This window comes from Apus apus, chromosome 5 (assembly GCF_020740795.1).
Source record: "Apus apus isolate bApuApu2 chromosome 5, bApuApu2.pri.cur, whole genome shotgun sequence".
In the NCBI taxonomy this organism is placed as follows: Eukaryota; Metazoa; Chordata; class Aves; order Apodiformes; family Apodidae; genus Apus; species Apus apus.
In genome coordinates this window covers 24704615-24722447 of record NC_067286.1, presented here as the reverse complement: position 1 = coordinate 24722447, position 17833 = coordinate 24704615, and the positions used below count along the sequence as shown (strand labels likewise).

Genomic DNA, 17833 nt, shown 5'->3' with positions numbered 1-17833 from the left:
CTGACGAACTCCATAGATTCTGTCTCCAATGATGATGACTTATGCAGACCTATAGGTGAAACTGTTCATCACTGTCATGAAGAATCATTTTCTGTAGTGGTTTCCCTTCCTGTAAATCAAGCCATTGAGGCTTTGGAGGTAAGAAGGGAAGTAATACATTCAAATATTCCTCTTGCTATTTTTTGCTAATGGGGACAGTTCTAAGAAAAATGTGTGTTACAGAGGTGCTTGTGAAGATTTAAGATTTGCTAATTGGGCTGATGTCTATGTTAAAAACCAGACTGTATTGTCTGATGGTGCTTAGAATGTTGTTGTGTATGTCACTCTGATACTCATTCTTAGTGTGAGAAACGTTTGTCGCGCCAATGAGCAGGCCCACACAGATCCTTCAGCGAAGCACAGTTTATTTACATCCTTGCAAGAATAGGTGACCTAAGCAAGTAGGCACACCTATAGCAAGGTGAATAACGGTTTATATTTCCTATTCCCGACGCAAAATTCCCTCCCCTGTTTCCCCACTGGCTGAGTACTCCAGGGTTTACAGCCTATCCGACGCTTCAAATTATCCTATAAATTTCCCGCCCCTGTTTACACATTCCATTCTAGCAGTTTACTTTTTACCTTTTAAGGTAAAAATTTGACCTTTCTTGCCCCCTTGGCTGTCTTCCCAATTAACAATCTACTGGTGTCATCCTGCCCTGAAAAGCAGCATAGAAGTAGCTTTGTTCGGCCTTATCTTGGGCCATAAATCCTTCTCCATGTTCAGATCCTCCAGATGGAGCCCAATTAAGTCCCTCAGTTTCTTGGCCCATAAACCACTCCAGGTGTCATTGGAATGTGTAGATACCTCACTTATCTCAAACAAACAATTATATTCCTAACACTAAAATATATATCTCAAACAAACTATATATTCCTATATGTGGTCCTAATATAAATGTGGTCAAACAAACTATATGTTCCTAACACTAGAATATATATATATGTGAACCAAACCAAACACTACATTTCTAACACTAGAATGCAAAATCAACACTACCATTCATTTCTAACATTAGGAAGGCAGCAACTAATACAGTGTTGATACAGTTCAGGAAAAAAGCACACTGTGCTGGTTTGGTGGGTTTTTGGTAGTGGGGGAAGGGCCCCAAGGAGGGCTCCAGTAAGAAGCTGCTCCAAAACTAGCCGAGGAGCCATTAGAGGGACAATAGATGCGCCTCAGTGATTAACATACGAAAGAACTGAGATAAGAGCTGAGCAGAGCAGTTAAAAAGGAAGAGCTGTGCTAGAGAGGCAGAGCTGTGCCCATAGTTGGTGAGGAAGAAGGGGAAGAAGGTGCCCAAGCAGAAGTTTCCCTGCAACCCATGGTGAGATGGCAGCTGTCCCCCTGCACTCGTGGAGGAATGTGGTGGAACATTCCCTGAAGGTGCCAGGAGGGGTGAACTTGGTCAGTGGACTTGGATTTTGTGGCCGGAGGATTTGCTGCCAGTGGACTCTGATTACGCAGCTGTGGAAGACCCCGGCGCCAGGGGAGTTTGTTCCCGAAGCACCCGTGACTCTGTGGGAAGCCCAGGCTGGAGCAGCTCCGGACCTTGTGGGAAGGACTCATGAAGGAGAGGTTCGTGGAGGACTCTCTCCCATGGGAGGGACCCCGTGGGGAAGCAGGGAAGGACTGTGAGGAATCCTTCTTCCTGAGGAGGAAGGAGCAGCAGGAACCACCAGCCTGTGAACTGACTCTAAACCCCATCCCCTGTCCCCCTGTGCCCCTGGGGGGAAGGAGGGAGAGAAACCGGGAACAAAGTGATTTGGGCCCCAGAAGAAGGGAGGGGTGGGGGTAACATCTGCAAGCCCTGCTCTGTGTGTTGTCTGTGTCCTGTGTGTGTTTGATTAGCGTGAAATTAAATTACTATGTTTCCCCAAGTTGAGTCTGTTTTGCCAGTGACCTTAATTGGTGAAGAACCCTCCTTGTCCTTTGTCTCGAGGCATGAGCTTCTAGTTGGGCTTTGTCCTCCTCATCCCAGTGTGTGTGTGTGGGAAGCTGAGTGAGCGGCCACGGGGCTGTTCTTTGTTGTCGTGTTAGGCCCAAACCATGACACACAGTCTGGGTCTTTGTTGTTTTCCTTAGCAGTATTTCTGTGCATTTCCTACTATGTTTGAAAACGCATCCTTAACTATTGTTAGAGTGCAAACCCTGTCCCCAACACCCAAAACGAAGCCCTAAAGCCCCACAACTGAAGCAGTGGTTATGTGCAGCTATTTCAGGACCTGTGTTCATAGGCCAGCTGTGTGGATAAGAGACTAATTCCTGGGCAGTTACAGGTAGCCCCGAAGCTCCGGAGCAGGCTGCCCTGCCGCGGGAGGGGTGCGGAGGCTGCCTCAGCTGTGCTGGCAGGGCTCTGCCTTCTGCGGTTTTGTCTGCCCAGCGTAGGACCTGGTGCCCTCTGAGCTGATCTTGCTGTGGTTTTTTGATCAGACTTTCAAGTGCGGTTTTTTTTCTGTTGCATTCCCACACCTGGTGCCTTCTGGAAGTTGTCTTTTGAAATAGCTTTTTTTTTTTTTTTTTTTAAATTTTAATTGCTGTTACTTTTGAGCCCTTATCATGTGGCTTTAATGTGCCAATTTGGTGCTCTAGAAACTAAAAAGCATGCAAGATTTGAAGCCCTGTGCCAAAAAAACCAACGGCGTTCCGCCAAAGGACACCCCAGAGACTTGGCGTGTTTAGAGCCAGGCCAGGGGGGCAGCGTGGGCCTCGCGGGCACCTCCCGTGCGTGCCCGGGGCCCGGGAGCGGGGCGGGGGCGGCGGCGCTGGGACAGGCGCCCCGGGCCCGCCCCGGGCCCTCCCGGCCTCCCCCGGCCGCAGGGCCTGCGGGGCACGGCCTGGCGCGGAGGGGCTCGGCGCCGCTCCCCAGGGGCGGGCCGCCCGGAGCCTTCCCGCGGGACCGCGCCGGCTGCCCCCCCTTCCCGCCCCGGTTATGAAACCGAGGGGGAGGGGCCGGCTGCTGCCCGCCGCCCTCGGCCGCGCCGGGGAGCGGAGGCCGCGGGAGCGCAGGTGAGAGCGGGGCGGCCCTTCCCGCCGGGCGGCGGGGGAGCCGGGCCGGGGCCGGGGGCCGCGGCGCTGGGAGGCGGCTCCGCGGGGCCGGGGGAGGCCGGCAGGCGCGGGGCGGGCGCTGTGGGGGCAGCGTGCGTGGTGCCATCCCAGCCCTGCTGAGCGCGGGCAGAGCCCCGCGGCAGCCGCTCAGGAGCCCTCCCTGGGCTGGGCGGTGGCGCGGGCTCGGGCGGTGCCAGGCTGGCGGCGGAGGGTCGGGGGGACCCGGCGCTGCTGACGGGGCGTGACGCGCCGGCCGCGGGAGGGAGGCCCGCGCCTTCCCCCGGCCCGGGGCCGCTCGGCTCCTCGGAGCACGGGGCCCTGCGTCCCAGCCCCGCCGAGGCGAGCCGTGCTAGGGGGGCTGCCAGCCAGCCCGGGAGCCCGGCCCCAGCGCCAGGTGGTGGCTGCGAGGAAAAGTGGCCGTTACGTGGAAGTATCTCCTGAGTGTATCCGGTGGCAGAGCAGTCTGCCATCGCCATCGCCAGACGCTCTGACCTTTTCGTAGCCGAGTCTGAAGAGCTCGGTGTGAGCCGCTAGGGAAACAGTTAGGGCATTGTGTGGTTTTGCAGATGTACTTTATGCAGATCTGTGGGTTTTAAGCTTAAAAGTTTGGTAGGAGCACATCTGTCAAAACATATTCTAGTGCTTTAGGATATGTTCATTTTCATACATGAACAAAGAAGAGTTTATTGAACCCGTTCCCCTCTCCAGCAGAGCACAACAAAAAGCTAGTGTCATGCAGATGGAAGAGGGTACAGGTATAATAACTACTTTCAGACCACTGGGTTGTTTCCTTCCAGCTTTTCTCTCTTTCTTCTAGTTAAAAATGTGTGGCAGCCTTACCTTCGATGCTTTGTTTGCTTTTAGTGGCCAGACAGAATGGCTCCAGTGAACCAGTCAAAGGACAAGAAGCATGAGAGGGCACATGAGCATTGGCTGGAAGAGGCAAGATCAGCTGGGAAGAGGAAAGCGGACTACAAGGAGCTAGGGAATGAAACACTGGCAAAGAAGTTGTTTCTGAGAAAAACGTCCAAACCCCCCAAGAAAATTGGTAACATTTCCTCAGAACCTTACTGTTTCTTCCAACCAGATTTACCCTAAATGACAGGCATCAACTAGTTGAAGAGGGACAATGCCAAGAGGTGTGTTCAGACATGAGTGTTCAGATGGAGTTACATATTGAAGTGATCCACAGACATATATTGGGGTAGTAAATCGTCCAGTCACCTCTCCTAGCGAGTGTGTCCATGTGCACATGCTTCATTTTTGAGACTCTGTACCCCTTGGTAGGAGCCTGCTAACTGAAGATGCTGTCAGAGCTCATTTGAGGGTGGTTAAGTTTTGTGGAATTCCTGAATTACCAGATGTCTACTTCAGTGTAGGACAGAACAATCCTGGTAATACAGTTTTTTTTTCTCCCATAAAATTCTTAATGCAGTTTGATAATCATAAGGTTGGTACCCTGCAGCACTCTAAACTGGCATTTCCACCAGTTTCTTTGCATATTGTAACTTGTGCTACAGTAAGTTGGAATACTTTCTACTTCTCTGTTCAAATTTATGACAGAATTTCCACAAATCACTTATTGTGGTTCCTTGTTTTTTTTTTCCTTTAGTATGTAAATTAAAAAAAAAAAGTTAAAGATTTTTGATATAATGAGGACAAGTTCTAAGATACTGTAAAAGTTAATTCTTTGCATTATCAAGGAAATTCTGTAGGCTTCAGCTACAGCAAGGACTATTTTCATAGAATCATAGCATCATTTATGTTGGAAAAGATGCTTAAGACCACCCATTAAGTCCAACCATGCACATAACACTGCCAAATCCACCACTAAACTGTGCCCTTAAGTACCACATCTACACATCTTTTAAATACTTCAGGGATGGTGACTCAACCATGTCCCTGGGCAGCCTGTTTCAATGCTTGACAACCCTTTCAGTGAAGAATTTTTTACTAATATCCAATCTAAATGTCCCCTGGCACAACTTGAGGCCTTTTCCTCTTGTCCTGTCACTTATTTGGGAGAAGAAACCAACCCCCACCTCTTTACAACCTCCTTTCAGGTAGTCTCTTCTCAGCCTCCTTTTCTCAGATAAAAAACCTTTAAAGCCATTGTTTGTTTAGAAAATCACTAGAGTTACTGCCTTGTGTGGCAATATTACACACTTTCTGCACAATTCTGTCCTTAAGGATCTAGAAATCACTGAAGTGTTTCTCAACAGTCATAGGTACAGGAGTGCTATGATTTTGTACATTTCCATTGTCTGGTCTATAATTTCAAACTTGGAGCAGTTGGTAGTGTGAAGAGTGGATGTGGAGAAAAAATACTCTGTTTGAAAGGAGTTCTGTGTATAATTGTGGATTTTTAAAGCATCTTCTGTAGTTTATTTAGCTACATAATTTTCATTCTAACTTTATGGACTGATTTTCAGATTTGTTCAGCATCTGCAGTTCCTGTAAGATCAGAGGGAACTGGATGTAGCTAATACTTGGGAAAAAATGAGGCAAATAATATTTTTCCCTTAAACCTTTTAAAAAAAGGTTAAGCCCTTTGCATTTGTGCTTTTCCATGCTTTGCTATAGTTTGGATTTCTGAGTGCTTTGAAAAAAAGGGATTTTTTTCTCCTGAGCCATATAGGACAGATACAGTTTCTTGCCACTGAAACACCTTTTTCAAGGGTTTCTTCAGCAGATTCTAAAAAGGCCTAAAGTTTGTTTCTTAACAAATTATCCTTGGCAATAAAAAGGACTTTGGAAAAAACGCCTCAATTTCCATCACCTCTGAAGAAGGAACTGTAGATGCTAATTCTTCTGTGAAGGAATTAGAATATAAATACTTTTGTACCTATTTCAACAGGTGTGACAAGTGTTGGTACTATGTTGGCATGTGAACAAAGAAGTTAATTTGTGCATTTCTAGGCTCCAGGATTGCATTAAAGAAAGATTTTAATTTAGGTTCTAATCGTATAGAATGATTCCCATGTTTTTGGTCTTCCATTTTTTTTAATAAATATCCTTAAATGAAAATAGCATTTTTGTTTTTAAGAAACACTTCTTTCCCATTTGATGTCTTAGATTCCCTGGGGTGTTACAGACCCATTACCATGGGGATGACTAGATCACAGACACAGGACTCAACTAAACCATTTTTTATATAAAGGTCCCTGAAGATAAAAACTTGGAACGTGAACAGAAAGTAGAAGCGTGCTGTACTCTCAGCAAAAATCCCTCTGAACAGAAAGGTTTCCAGGCGATGAGGCGTCAGCAAGTCTATTATCACAAACAAAACTCGCAGTGCTGCAGGCAGAGTGGACAGGCTACAGCACAAGCAGATGGAAAGTTCTGATTCACTAGCAGGCATTTCAGGAACTGTGTGGGAGCTCATGTTGCTAAGCTCGGGGAATTTTCAGGTGTTAACTTTTCAGCTGGTCACATGTCTGACCTTCCCTTTGCTGTACCCAGGGCCGTACCACCTCCCGTGGTGTATTTCAGAGTTGCTGGGGCCTTGGATAACTTTGTTGAATTTTGGGTATGATCCACTCAAATTGTATATTGTGTAAGAAACGCACCACCTGTGGTATTGCTTTAGTCCTCTCCTGTTGTCTTTTTGATAAATGTTTGGCAAGGAGAATGAAGGTTTAACAAACTGAAGCATACATAAAGCTCTGGGAGGCTGTGTAAAACACTGGATTCCATAATTGTAGAAGCTGTTGTACCTTAGACATGTAAGAATAATATTTTAGAGACTTTTATCTTGTGGCTGAAGCTTTTAATGGATGTAGCAGCAAATGCAGATGTCTTCCCCATGTTGTTTAGTGAATGAGCATGACAGGTGTTGGCCCTCAGAAAGTTCTACTCTTTTTTTTCTCTGGCAGGTTGGAGTGGAGGTGGGTCTGTGGTGAGAAGCAACCATCAGCTGGAGAGGCAGTGCAGCATTGTCCATTATGTCTACCAGAACATGCTGGGAGGCTCCATTCGATCACGGCTCAGGCAGGTGAGTAGTTTCTCCTTCATAATCAGTTGGGAATCTCAGCTCCATACAGAAAAACATCTTCAACAAAAGCAGGGAAACTTTAAAGGGGCTTTACATACACCGTTTATGGCTCCAAGTCTGGCACACCCTTACTTTTCTTAATCCTGTAAAATGCAGGAGCTAAAATGGCTTTCCCTTTTGATTGACCCAGCCCTGCCACTCTGCATTTTGTCCTCAGTTGATTTTGTGCTTCCTTGAGTTGTATTTAAACCTATCTACTCTACCAGTTGTTTTATTACACAGTGCTACTTTTGCAGACTGATCTGACTGTTTTGTTGCACCTTTTTTCTATCCACTCTACTTGGCTAGTCATGTCAGGTTTAGTGTTGATTTCCCTCTTCACATATATATGCCACCATGTCCATAATGTTTTGTTGATTTTTAGAGCCATTCTCCTCCTTCATTTGAAAATTAACTTTTTTGTGTAACATACGTAGGTGGGAAGCACCTGGTCTAGCTTTATCTTCCAGATGATTTATCTATTTCAAGTATCCAAATGATGAAGGAATCACCAAGCTCATCCAAGCAGTACCTGTTCCTCAGCTGAATAACATTACAATCCTGTCAGGGTTTCTCATCCCCTATTTCAAGTGTCCTGTTCACTGTTACCCTGTGTAGTTGAGCTGCAAGCAATTTAGATGGAGGACCATAACATTGTATCTCTGGGTGATTTGTAACATTTTGGGATGCTCAGTAAAGACATAATCCTAAGTGCTTTTTACTGATGTGCAGGCATGTTTTTCTCCCTTGTTAATTATCCTGCCTTTTTAGCTCAGCCCAGGAGGCTTAGCTCCCTGTACATCATTTTAAGTCTGATACCTCTTAGTTCTTTGTTGCTTTCTGAGTGCTGTGGCTGATGTGGATTTGTGTAGTTACAGGCTGTTTCCTTTGGGGACAGCATGGGTTTTTCATTCTACAGAGAGGCTAAGAATTTTGTGTGACTGTTCTAACACTGATGGCAATTAGAAATTGTTACCGCTCCTCATTCAGATAATCTCCAAGATCCCTGCAAAAGCTGTAATTCTTTTTATCTTTTAAACAGAGTCTGCAGCTGCCCTTTCTGCGTTCTCTTGCCTCTTACCGCCTCTTTCGAACAGCAAGTCCCTTTGATAGGAGAGTGACATGCCTGGAATGGCATCCAACACACCCCAGTACTCTAGCTGTTGGTTCCAAAGGCGGAGACATCATCCTTTGGGACTACGAAGTGCTTACTAAAACCTGCTTCATAAAAGGGGTAAGCCTCTGGGTGCATGGAATTGGTGGGAGGGAAGACTGGAGTACCATGAAATACTGCAGATCACAACTGAGGTCTGTTGTGCAAAGCACACAAAGGTCTCGGGCTGCAGGGTAGCCAGTCATGGCAGGACTGAGATGCAGCAGCATGTCTGTTGGGTCCCAGATTGTTCTAGCACTGGGGAGAACAGAGACGAGTTGATTAAATTCATAATGAAACAGTACTTGGTGTGTGCTGAGTAGAAAAATAATACAGCAACTGGCAAAACAGTTCTCTTAAAGAGATGCCAGAAACCAGCAGGCAGAGAGGGTCTGTCTGTTTTACGTCTTGACTTTTCTCTGCTCACCTTTTATTCTTTGTCAGATGAGAAAATACTTTTGGGGAGAAACAAAGTCCTGTTATCTAAAGTGAGAAACTTAAGACAGAATTAATGGTTTATATAGCTGTCATGTCCCCTCGTTGCTGTATTCAGCCATCCCCATTCTGACAGGGGTTCAAAGACTCTTAACTTTTATCCCCTTTCTAAATTAACAGAGGTATATACTGGGAGGAGGTATATCCTCCAGAAATTCCAGTCATCTTTCTCTTTTTGTAAATAGTGTGGTGCCAGCCAGCCAGGGAATACGTTGCCTGGGGACTGAAGGAGTTGCAGTTTTGTCCTCCAGGAGGGCAGCTGCCTAGACAGCTATCATGTGGGAAGACATGGTTGCCTTTGCATTCTTGAAGGGCTGTGGTGTGTTTCGCTGTTGCTGTTAAGGACATAGCAGTGAATGCAGACTTGCAGAACACACTTTTCTCCTTCCCCATCACTCAGTGGATTTTTCTTCTGTTCATCCCCTTCCTTGTAGATGGGAGCTGGAGGGGCCATCACAGGAATGAAGTTTAACCCTTTTAACCCTAGTCAGCTGTACACTTCGTCAGTTGCCGGCACCACCACCCTGCAGGATTTTAATGGCAATACTGTCCGGGTCTTCACCAGCACCGAGGACTGGGAGTAAGAAATTCAGCAATGCTTGGGCTTCTGTGTCCTGCTGGCAGGAGCGCTACAGAGACACAGAGAGAGAGAGAGAGAGAGAGAGATATGTTTGTCTCTTCATACGTGGGCGCTGGGCTTTCTCTTCTCCACATACATGTCCTTTATCCTTTGAATTTCAGGGATCATCTCTCCTCCAGGAAGTCTCACTCACTTATTTTTCCCTGAAATGGGGTGGTGGGTAGGAGAGAGCTTTTCTTCACGAAGGGGGAGGACTCTTTGATGCTGCTTCCTGTTAGACATGGGAGAGTGTGGGGATGCCAGTGGATTTCCTCAGTTACCTGTTGTTAAACCTCCCATAGCTCTGTGCCCTGGGGACCGTCTAGCCTCTTCACCTGTCAGCAGTGCTGCTTGTTGTCAGGCAGTTTTTACAGGACAATTTATAGTCCCCTCCATGTTTCTCCATAAATGCCACTGACTTCAAGTCAGGATCACCCCAATTGATTCCACCCAACTTCTGGCACTTACTTAAAATACCAAAATTAGGACTCTGGGCTCCTTCATTATGATTGGAAAGAGGAGATTAATTGCTAGGCACCACTTTGCCTGTGCTTAGAATCATCTTCCCAGCCTGTTGCATTTTTGTGGAATTACAAGGAAGCCTGAGCTCTTTAATTAGTTACTTCAGTTCAGTTCTTAAAGGTAAGTGAGGGAATTTGATTCAGCTTCCTCTTTGCTTTTCCCCACCTGATTCTTTCTGGGTGGCAGCTTTCATGGTTGGTTTCCAAACTGGGTGTTCCAGCTGCAGACTTGTAATAGGGCAGAAGATGAACTCAAGCAGTGCTGAGATGGCTGGCCAGGTGAGCAAGGAGGGGTAGACTGGGTCCTGGGACATGAGGATCTTAAATCTCAGTGGGATGCCTGTCACAGCAGTGATGCCTGGGCATGCCATCTTCCTTCTGCTGCTGTGAGGACAGGCAGCCTCTATGGACGCACCTTTTGTAATTTTTCATTGGCTTCTCAACATACGTTTACAGTGAGACTTTGCTCTGTGAGCAGTAGTTGGAGTGCACTTGAGTATCAGAGTTTGGGGACTCCCAGCTAGCATCCTTCTTTTCTGTCTTTGTGTAGAGTTTCTACATTCCCTCAGTAGACAGCTTGGGAGGAAAAAAACAAAACAACATAACATAGTAACAATATAATGCAGAACATAAGATTCCTGTGCCATTGGGTTAGCAGTAGAATTTCTTTCACTGCTCTCATCCTGCCTGCTGATACCTTGAGAAAGACCAGATACAGCACTGGAAGCACCTTGTAGGGAACTGGTGAATGAAGCCTCTGTAAGAAAAGCTTGGTGCAGGGTTGTCATGAGACTTTGTGGTTTCTGCATGGGATTGTGCTGGTTTTGCGTGTGATCTCCTAAGCCTGGTCTGAGCCAAGTAGTCCACTGCAGAGTAGTCCTACCCCACAGCACAAGCAGCAATGCTGCTGATGAGGTTTGCAGCCCGAAGTGGTGGGGTTGAAGTTAAAGGCTCAGAATGTATGTGCTCAGAGTGGAAACAGGTTAGAAAAGAGGAGTTCCTATATATGTGCTCTGTCAAAGAGCAGTGTATATTGTACCTAGGGAAGCCAGCAGTGTGTTCAAGACAGGAGTGTTGTATTAAGATTTTGACTTCCACTTTTAACCTCGATGCCTCTTGGCTTTGTGTGTATTCCAGAAAGGGCCAGGAGATTCTCTCGGAGACATGAAGTTCAGTCCTTATGAGGCAGTGAAGCTTTATGTGGCATCAGGGGATGGCACCCTAAGTCTGCAGGACCTGGAGGGCAGAGCGGTGCAAGTCATCTCCCGTGCCCCAGACTGCGGCCATGAGTACCATAATGTTTGGTGAGAAGGGAGCACCACAAGGTTGAATCTCTGTACCTTGGGGTTAATGCTGTGTTGCTTCTTGTGCTCTCTAACATCTTCATCTTTGTCAGTAGTAGGAGGCTCCTGGTATGAATTTGTCCTGTGAGGGAGCTTGGAAACAGGCTCTTGGTTCTGACCCTAGCACTGCAGGGTGGGTAACAAGCTAGGCAGCTGCAGGGCACTTAAGCTTTTGCAGTAGCTGAGCTTGCTCCTTGTATCTTCTGGTGACACCATCTCCTGTCTTGCAGATACTGACAGCTTTTCATTTCACAAAGTGTGACGTGAGAAGAGCAGGATAGCTTCCTCCTCTTCCTTGTTATCAGTGTTCTCTTTTGTCTGTAGCAACACAGGTAGCATAGGAAAGCCACAAAACATTCCTGCACAAGCTGAGTTTTGGGTTACTGAGTTTACTGTGCTGCCCTTCTGGTGGTGTCAGGCTCACCACGCTAATTTCCATTACCTTGAATTCTAGAGCAATTTATTTTTGCAAGTGAAGCTTTCCCAGTAAGTTCCTGAAGGACCCCAGCTTTATTATTGCTGCCATTCCCCTCCCAGCAGAGCTGGGGTTAAGATGTGTGTCTTTACCTATGTCTGTATCAGATAAGCATTCACTAATGTTTCCTGGAGCATGGAGTTGAGACAGTTTGATGTGCAATTTTACAGTCCAAAGCTTTTGTCTTGCCTTTACTGCTGCTTCAGTGTTTTGTGGAAAATGTAATTTTAAAGCTATTGCTGTACATTTGTTGATGTCAGAAGGCTGTTTTGATCTTTCCCAAGGTGTGTCCATGGGCAGGCACCAAGCGGCTTTTCAGCCTCTGTTATGTTCTACCATCCCAGTGTGTTACACGCCATCTAATGAACACTTCACAAATTACTAGAAAGTTACTTCATATTCAGACACCAACAGAAAGCAATGCTGATAAGCTGTCCCCCTTCCTGATGCTCAGGCCCACACCATCAGGCAGGAGATTGCAGTTACAATCTGTTGCAGTCTCCCTTGTCAGGGATGAGATGTGAACCAGACCTCCACTGCCTTCACTTGTCTGTGGCAGGCAGCACTGATTTGTGTCTTTCTCTCTAGTTGCTGGTACTGCAGTGTTGATGTTTCTGCAAGCTGCCGTGCTGTGGTGACAGGTGATAATATAGGCAACGTGGTCCTGCTCAGCACTTCTGGTGAAGAGGTTTGTATGGCTCCATGTGGCATTTCCTCTGTGGGAATCTTTGTGGCTCATGCTTTCCTACATTACAGGGATTCTGAAAAGAGGAGCAAGTACCTTGCAGCTCAGGAGAGGAGCCCACTCATTGTCTAGGTGGTGAGAAGTCCTCCACTTCTGCCATTCATTAGACATTTTGACATTGTTGAGTTTAATGGTAACAGTTCCCAAACAGGGACTGTGCCACTGTGCTACCACTTGCTTGAGCATTTTTGCTGTTGGCCAGAGTAGTTACCATGTAACCTGAAGATGTGAGCACCCTCTGCCAACAACCTTCAAGCTTCCAGAAACTTAGTGCACCGATGGGAGTCATTTAGAAAATAGTTCTTTGATATATATCCTTCCGTGACCTTGGAGTAGGTACTCAACTGTAATTCAGCCAGTGTTGGGACAGAAATTGCACTACTGCCATTAGACACGGGAGGGCAGGCAGAGGCAGACTGTGCCATTGCCTCTGAAGTAGTGCAGGCACGTACTAGAGAATAGTTGGAGTGGGCCCTGCTTTCCAGAGCCTGTGCTCTAGCGTCACAGTGGAATTACCATTTCTCCTGCCTGTAAGAGGAACATCTTTAAGACTTTGCCACCCAATGAGCTGTGGCTCGAGGCAGCTGTGTAAATTAGTGGGCAGTCAGGAGTGCTCCAAATGATACATGCTTATTCAAGGCTAGCTGCTTCCTTTCCTTTTTTTCCTCTTGCAAGTGTATGACAGTCTTTTCTGCACTTGGAAAATATCCATTATTGTAGGGAGGATGGGCCAGCTTCATCCTTTTGATTAGAAATAATCTTTAAGCTTCAGATATAATTTTTTTCATGGCCAGTTTATATTCAGTTGTTCTTGTTAATTGAAATATTTCTTCTACCCTCATGTTTTTTTGTGATGTATTTCTAGAAGACAATTATATCTCCTCTTACTTTTTTTACTAAGATAAAGCAAAGTCTTGTTGTCTTCTCCCACAAAGCAGGCCTTTCATTATTATCTTGGCTGCACATTTTCTGTACCTATTCCAGTTTGTTTTAATCTTTCTGCAGATGGAAGGCTGGCACTGCATAAAGTATTCCAGATGTGATCTTGCTTTTTACTATGGCACTAGTACTTCCCTCCATGAACCCAGGATTGCATTTTCCTATTTCATAGCTGTAATAAATTGGTAGATCAGAGTTCTAGAATTAAACAGTTCATTTTCAAGGTCATTCTTCTCCTTTCTTGTTTCCAGTGGATAAACTCTTGGTGTATTTTAGAAATGTTATTACTCTGTAAAACTGCAACCTCTTTACTCTGCACTAGTAAATTATTATTTCTTTACTCCAGAACTTGTTTTTTTGTTGGTTTTTTGTTTTGTTTTGTTTTTTTGGTTTTTTTTTTCTGTGTGATCTTCTGTTTGCTGCAGATTTGGAAGCTGAAGTTGCACAAGAAGAAAGTGACTCATGTGGAGTTTAACTCTCGATGTGAGTGGTTGTTGGCCACAGCATCTGTGGATCAGACAGTCAAAATCTGGGACCTCAGAAACATCAAAAACAAAACGAATTTTCTTCATGTGCTTCCTCATGACAAACCTGTCAATGCAGGTGAGTTGAGATAAGGCTTTCTTTGCATGGATGTCTGCAGAGAGTCCACTCAGCTCGACTTTTATTGTTGTGGTAATGTTAGCTTTTGCTCTGATTCAAAGTTGCACAGTACCTAGAGTTTAAAGTAAGGAAGACAGTGGGAATGTGTGGCCAGAGGCAGGGAGGAGGACAAGGCAGCTGCAGCACACTCTTAGACTTACTGTACAAACTTGCACTGTGCCTTGAGAGGTGAATGTGGAAACATCAGCAGTGGCTGAGATTAGAAAAATGAAATTAGTGGTGCAGTTTCTTTGACAAAAGCAAAGCATAAGACTCAAAGCTTTGTTTGTTGTGTGCAGTTTTACCAGTTCATGGAAGTCCAAACTGTGGATGTCTGTCTCCAGCTTTTCCACTAGCTTTACAGGAGAACTAGCAAGTTCCTTTCTTTGCAATGCTTCTTTCTGTGATTCTAAAATGAGAAATAAAGTCTTGCTATGTAACTCTGTGCTCTAAGTTTCAGCTTTACTGTCTGTTAGAGCTTTGAGTTTGTTTGGGTCAGGTGAAGTCTTGTCTGTTGGGACACATGGCCATATTCACATCCCTATTAAAGAAACAGCTATGGGTTTCCAATTAGAGAAATGTGACTTTTATGTTTCTTGCCAGTTACAGCATTGTGATCTTTTGTTTGCCTTACTGTCCCCCTCTCCTAGCTTACTTCAGCCCAACAGATGGTGCCAAGCTCCTGAGCACAGACCAGCGCAGTGAAATCAGGGTTTACTCATCCTCAGACTGGTCCAAGCCACAGCATCTGATCCCACATCCACATCGGCAGTTTCAGCACCTCACACCTATTAAGGTGAGTTAAGCCAGTGCAGTCTGAGAGGAGCATCTCCTTGATCCTGATTCCTGCTACATTGCTGGCTGGATGTCCACACTGCTGCAACTCCCAGCAGAGCCCTGTTCTGAGGATGCCCGTGTTCCTCAGGTTGTGGGTGTGATGTACAAACTGCTGCTCACACTGCTGGTTTTCTGGTGTGTGTCAGTATGAGCCCAGACCCTTTCTCTGAACTCCCCCTCCCTCTGCTCTGTCACCAGGCGACCTGGCACCCTCGCTATGACCTGATCGTAGCGGGGCGCTACCCAGACCCCAAGTTCCCAGGGTACACGGTGAACGAGCTGCGAACTATTGATGTATTCGATGGCAACACCGGGGAGATGGTTTGTCAGCTCCATGATCCAAATGCTTCTGGTATCATCTCGGTGAGTTGAGCTCTGCAGCTAAAAGGACCACTGTGTGCAGAACCACAGCCAAAAGATACGAGTCAGGGCCTAGAACAATAGGAGCATCCTCCTCCCTTGTGACAGACTCATGCTCTCGTGGGGTAGGGCTGCCAGCTAAAGCTGCTGACTTGAGCAGGGTTGGGCCATGGTCATCTGTGGGTTTTCTCTGATACTTGTTAGGTAACATTGGGTTTTCCAGATCGTTGGTTGTTGTTACATAAGCTGTGGTACTTTATGACTGTGTTACATAAACAGTGATGCTCTTACAGACTCTTGATTCTGTTTCCATTTTCAGCTTAATAAATTTAACCCCATGGGAGACACGCTGGCTTCTGGCATGGGTGAGTAAAAAGAACCTGGAGCACAAATGGCGGGTGGGTTCCAGTCCTAGAAAAGGGTAGGCTTCTTTCTCCAGACAAAAGCAAGTTGTCAGTGAAGGTTTCCCAAACCCCACTTGCTAGTAGTGCTCTGTAATTTCCTACATCTGTAAGAGATCAAGACCTTCTTCCCAACCTTCCATCTTTGCAGTTAAAAAACAGGTTGCTAGTCATCTCCAGTGAAACATTCCTGAGAGCAGGGAGTCTGGAGGAGCTAGAAGCCTCCCCACAGCAGGGATTTGCTGCCATCTGCTGCCCACGTAACAGGAGCAGGAGACATTGGGCGGGCGAGGGGAAGCCTTTTCCTGCTAGGCTGTGCCCTCTCCCTTCATTTCATTGATCTCATTTCCTAGGCTGCAGAGCACAGACTACTCAGTTTTTCACAGGCTGTTTGGGATTAAGGGAGCTGGCTATAGATTTAGGACTTAGACTTGTAACAGATGAGTTTGGGAATTACTTGATTATGTTCCTTAATTAGTTCAAATTTCCATGGTTGCGTGGAGGTAGCATCTGCAATAAATCTTTGCATCCTCTGTCCTTGGAAGTATCTTAGAACAAACAAACCATTTTGCATTTCTGGCATTTTAGGAACATGTCCTAAAGTATTATATCTGATGTAGACTTTCTGATGCATGCCGTTCAATTTTTCCCCTCAGGCTTTAATATTCTGATCTGGAGCCGGGAGGAGATGGTGGCCAAGAAGCAAGAACATCTTTTGAAAGCCATGGCAGTACAGGGGCTTGGAAGCTGGAGTTTGTCCAGACGTGGAGGGCAGAGGCCAGCAAACCCTGGGACAAGTAAACTCAAAGCTAAATTACTGTCTCGAAGCTAAATTCCTGTCTTGGGAGCTGGAGGAGATAAGAACAAAAAAGCAATGATTTTAAATCATAGGGAAGGAAGCAAAAAGGGAGGGATCTAGAGAACGGATTTAATATTTTGGTCCTTTCTGGATGACAGGGTAAAAAGTCAGTGTTGGCAATGGGCAGTGTAAACTGTGCAAGGTGTTAGCCTTCTACTTTGTCCTTTCTCCTTGGACCTGATCTTGTTTTCCCGATTCCCTTTGCTTCCCCTTCTAGAAATTTGTGTCAGTACTCAGTTCCTCCTCCAAGTGGAGTTACCACACATTTTCTGAGGCACTAGAAAAACTTCAAAGATATTCTCAGATCCTGCTGAAGTTACTGCTTCCAGCCTGCCACATCTGCTTGTCATGACTTGTCAGACGTTACCATCTCCTGTAGTCTGCTGTGGAGCAGCTCACGACAGGGTCCCCAGCCTGTTCTAGTCAAAATGAGTTAAGAAACCCGTTGTTAATAAGGTTAATGTCCTAAAAAGGTAGAATGTTTACAGGGGTGAGGTGATGGGTTACTTGGGTAGCCTAGGGAACACCAAGCTCTCCCATATGCAAGCTTCTTGGAAAATACACATCTGTAAAGACCTCAGGCTTAGCCTATTCTGTGCTTGCAGCCATTTAACTATACTACGAGGAACATGATGATGCCAGAGCTCTTTACCTGTCTCAGGGGATGCAAGGGCAGTATGGAGCTGGGCACCTACTGATTGTGTAGTTTCTATTTTCAGAGCTCTAGGCTCTTGCTTGCCACTGATTAGGTAATTTTTTTTTCACCCATGCCTACATGCTTTAGAATGCTGGAGGAAAGTATTGTAAAGCAGAAATGAGCAATTTCTTCCAAACACCTCTGCTCAAAGCCAAATCTTATGACTGCTGTTAAACTGAAAAGTTTTGCTTTTTCTAGTTTGTTTACAAGGCTGCCTGGGCCTTGCTGCTGTCCCGGAGGTTGATGGATGGAACAGGCTCCAGGCCTGCTCAGATTCTCTATGTTCACTTTTATAGTTCTGCATAATAAAGTTTTGTACTAAATTTAAAGTTTTTCTTTGAGAGAGTGGCTGCTTTGAGCATTCTGCTGAACTGCTTTTGTATGGGGGAAGAAGTTACCTTTCTGCAGAGGGGCTAAGAGATCTAGAACAGCAGTGGAACCCCCAGTGATAGTCCTGTGTCTATAGTGGATCCTTCCAAGTTGTATGGGTTGCATGATAAGCTGTACCAAGGCATGGTTGCTGCAGTCAAAAATAGTTTATCTCAATTCTCACTCTGCTCTAAGTGGGACTGTAAATCAGGGATGTACTTTAGGAGGGGGAATGCTGCAGTAAGTTCTGCCTGTTT

At 45.9% G+C, this 17833-nt stretch overlaps 2 protein-coding genes across 5 annotated transcripts; one reads left to right on the top strand and one right to left on the bottom strand.

The window, feature by feature from the left end:
• Positions 1–2855: 2855 nt before the first annotated feature.
• DDB2 (damage specific DNA binding protein 2) lies at positions 2856–17536 on the top strand. Of its 4 annotated transcripts, none has more exons than XM_051621991.1 (11): positions 2856–3049; positions 3953–4136; positions 6964–7082; positions 8164–8355; positions 11047–11213; positions 12316–12415; positions 13837–14014; positions 14704–14849; positions 15089–15253; positions 15570–15615; positions 16308–17536. In XM_051621991.1, the coding sequence occupies exons 2-11, from the start codon at positions 3965–3967 to the stop codon at positions 16481–16483; spliced, it is 1461 nt and encodes a 486-aa protein (XP_051477951.1). In that variant the 5' UTR covers positions 2856–3049; positions 3953–3964; the 3' UTR covers positions 16484–17536. The 4 variants fall into 4 exon arrangements, with proteins under 4 accessions (XP_051477951.1, XP_051477952.1, XP_051477954.1 ...); XM_051621992.1 differs by lacking the exon at positions 11047–11213 and adding an exon at positions 9204–9349; XM_051621993.1 differs by lacking the exons at positions 2856–3049; positions 3953–4136 and adding an exon at positions 4143–4227.
• On the bottom strand, positions 2971–3564 carry LOC127385831 (uncharacterized). The gene has a single exon (XM_051622008.1). It carries the CDS (start codon positions 3562–3564, stop codon positions 2971–2973), a length of 594 nt encoding a protein of 197 aa, XP_051477968.1.
• Positions 17537–17833: the final 297 nt, after the last annotated feature.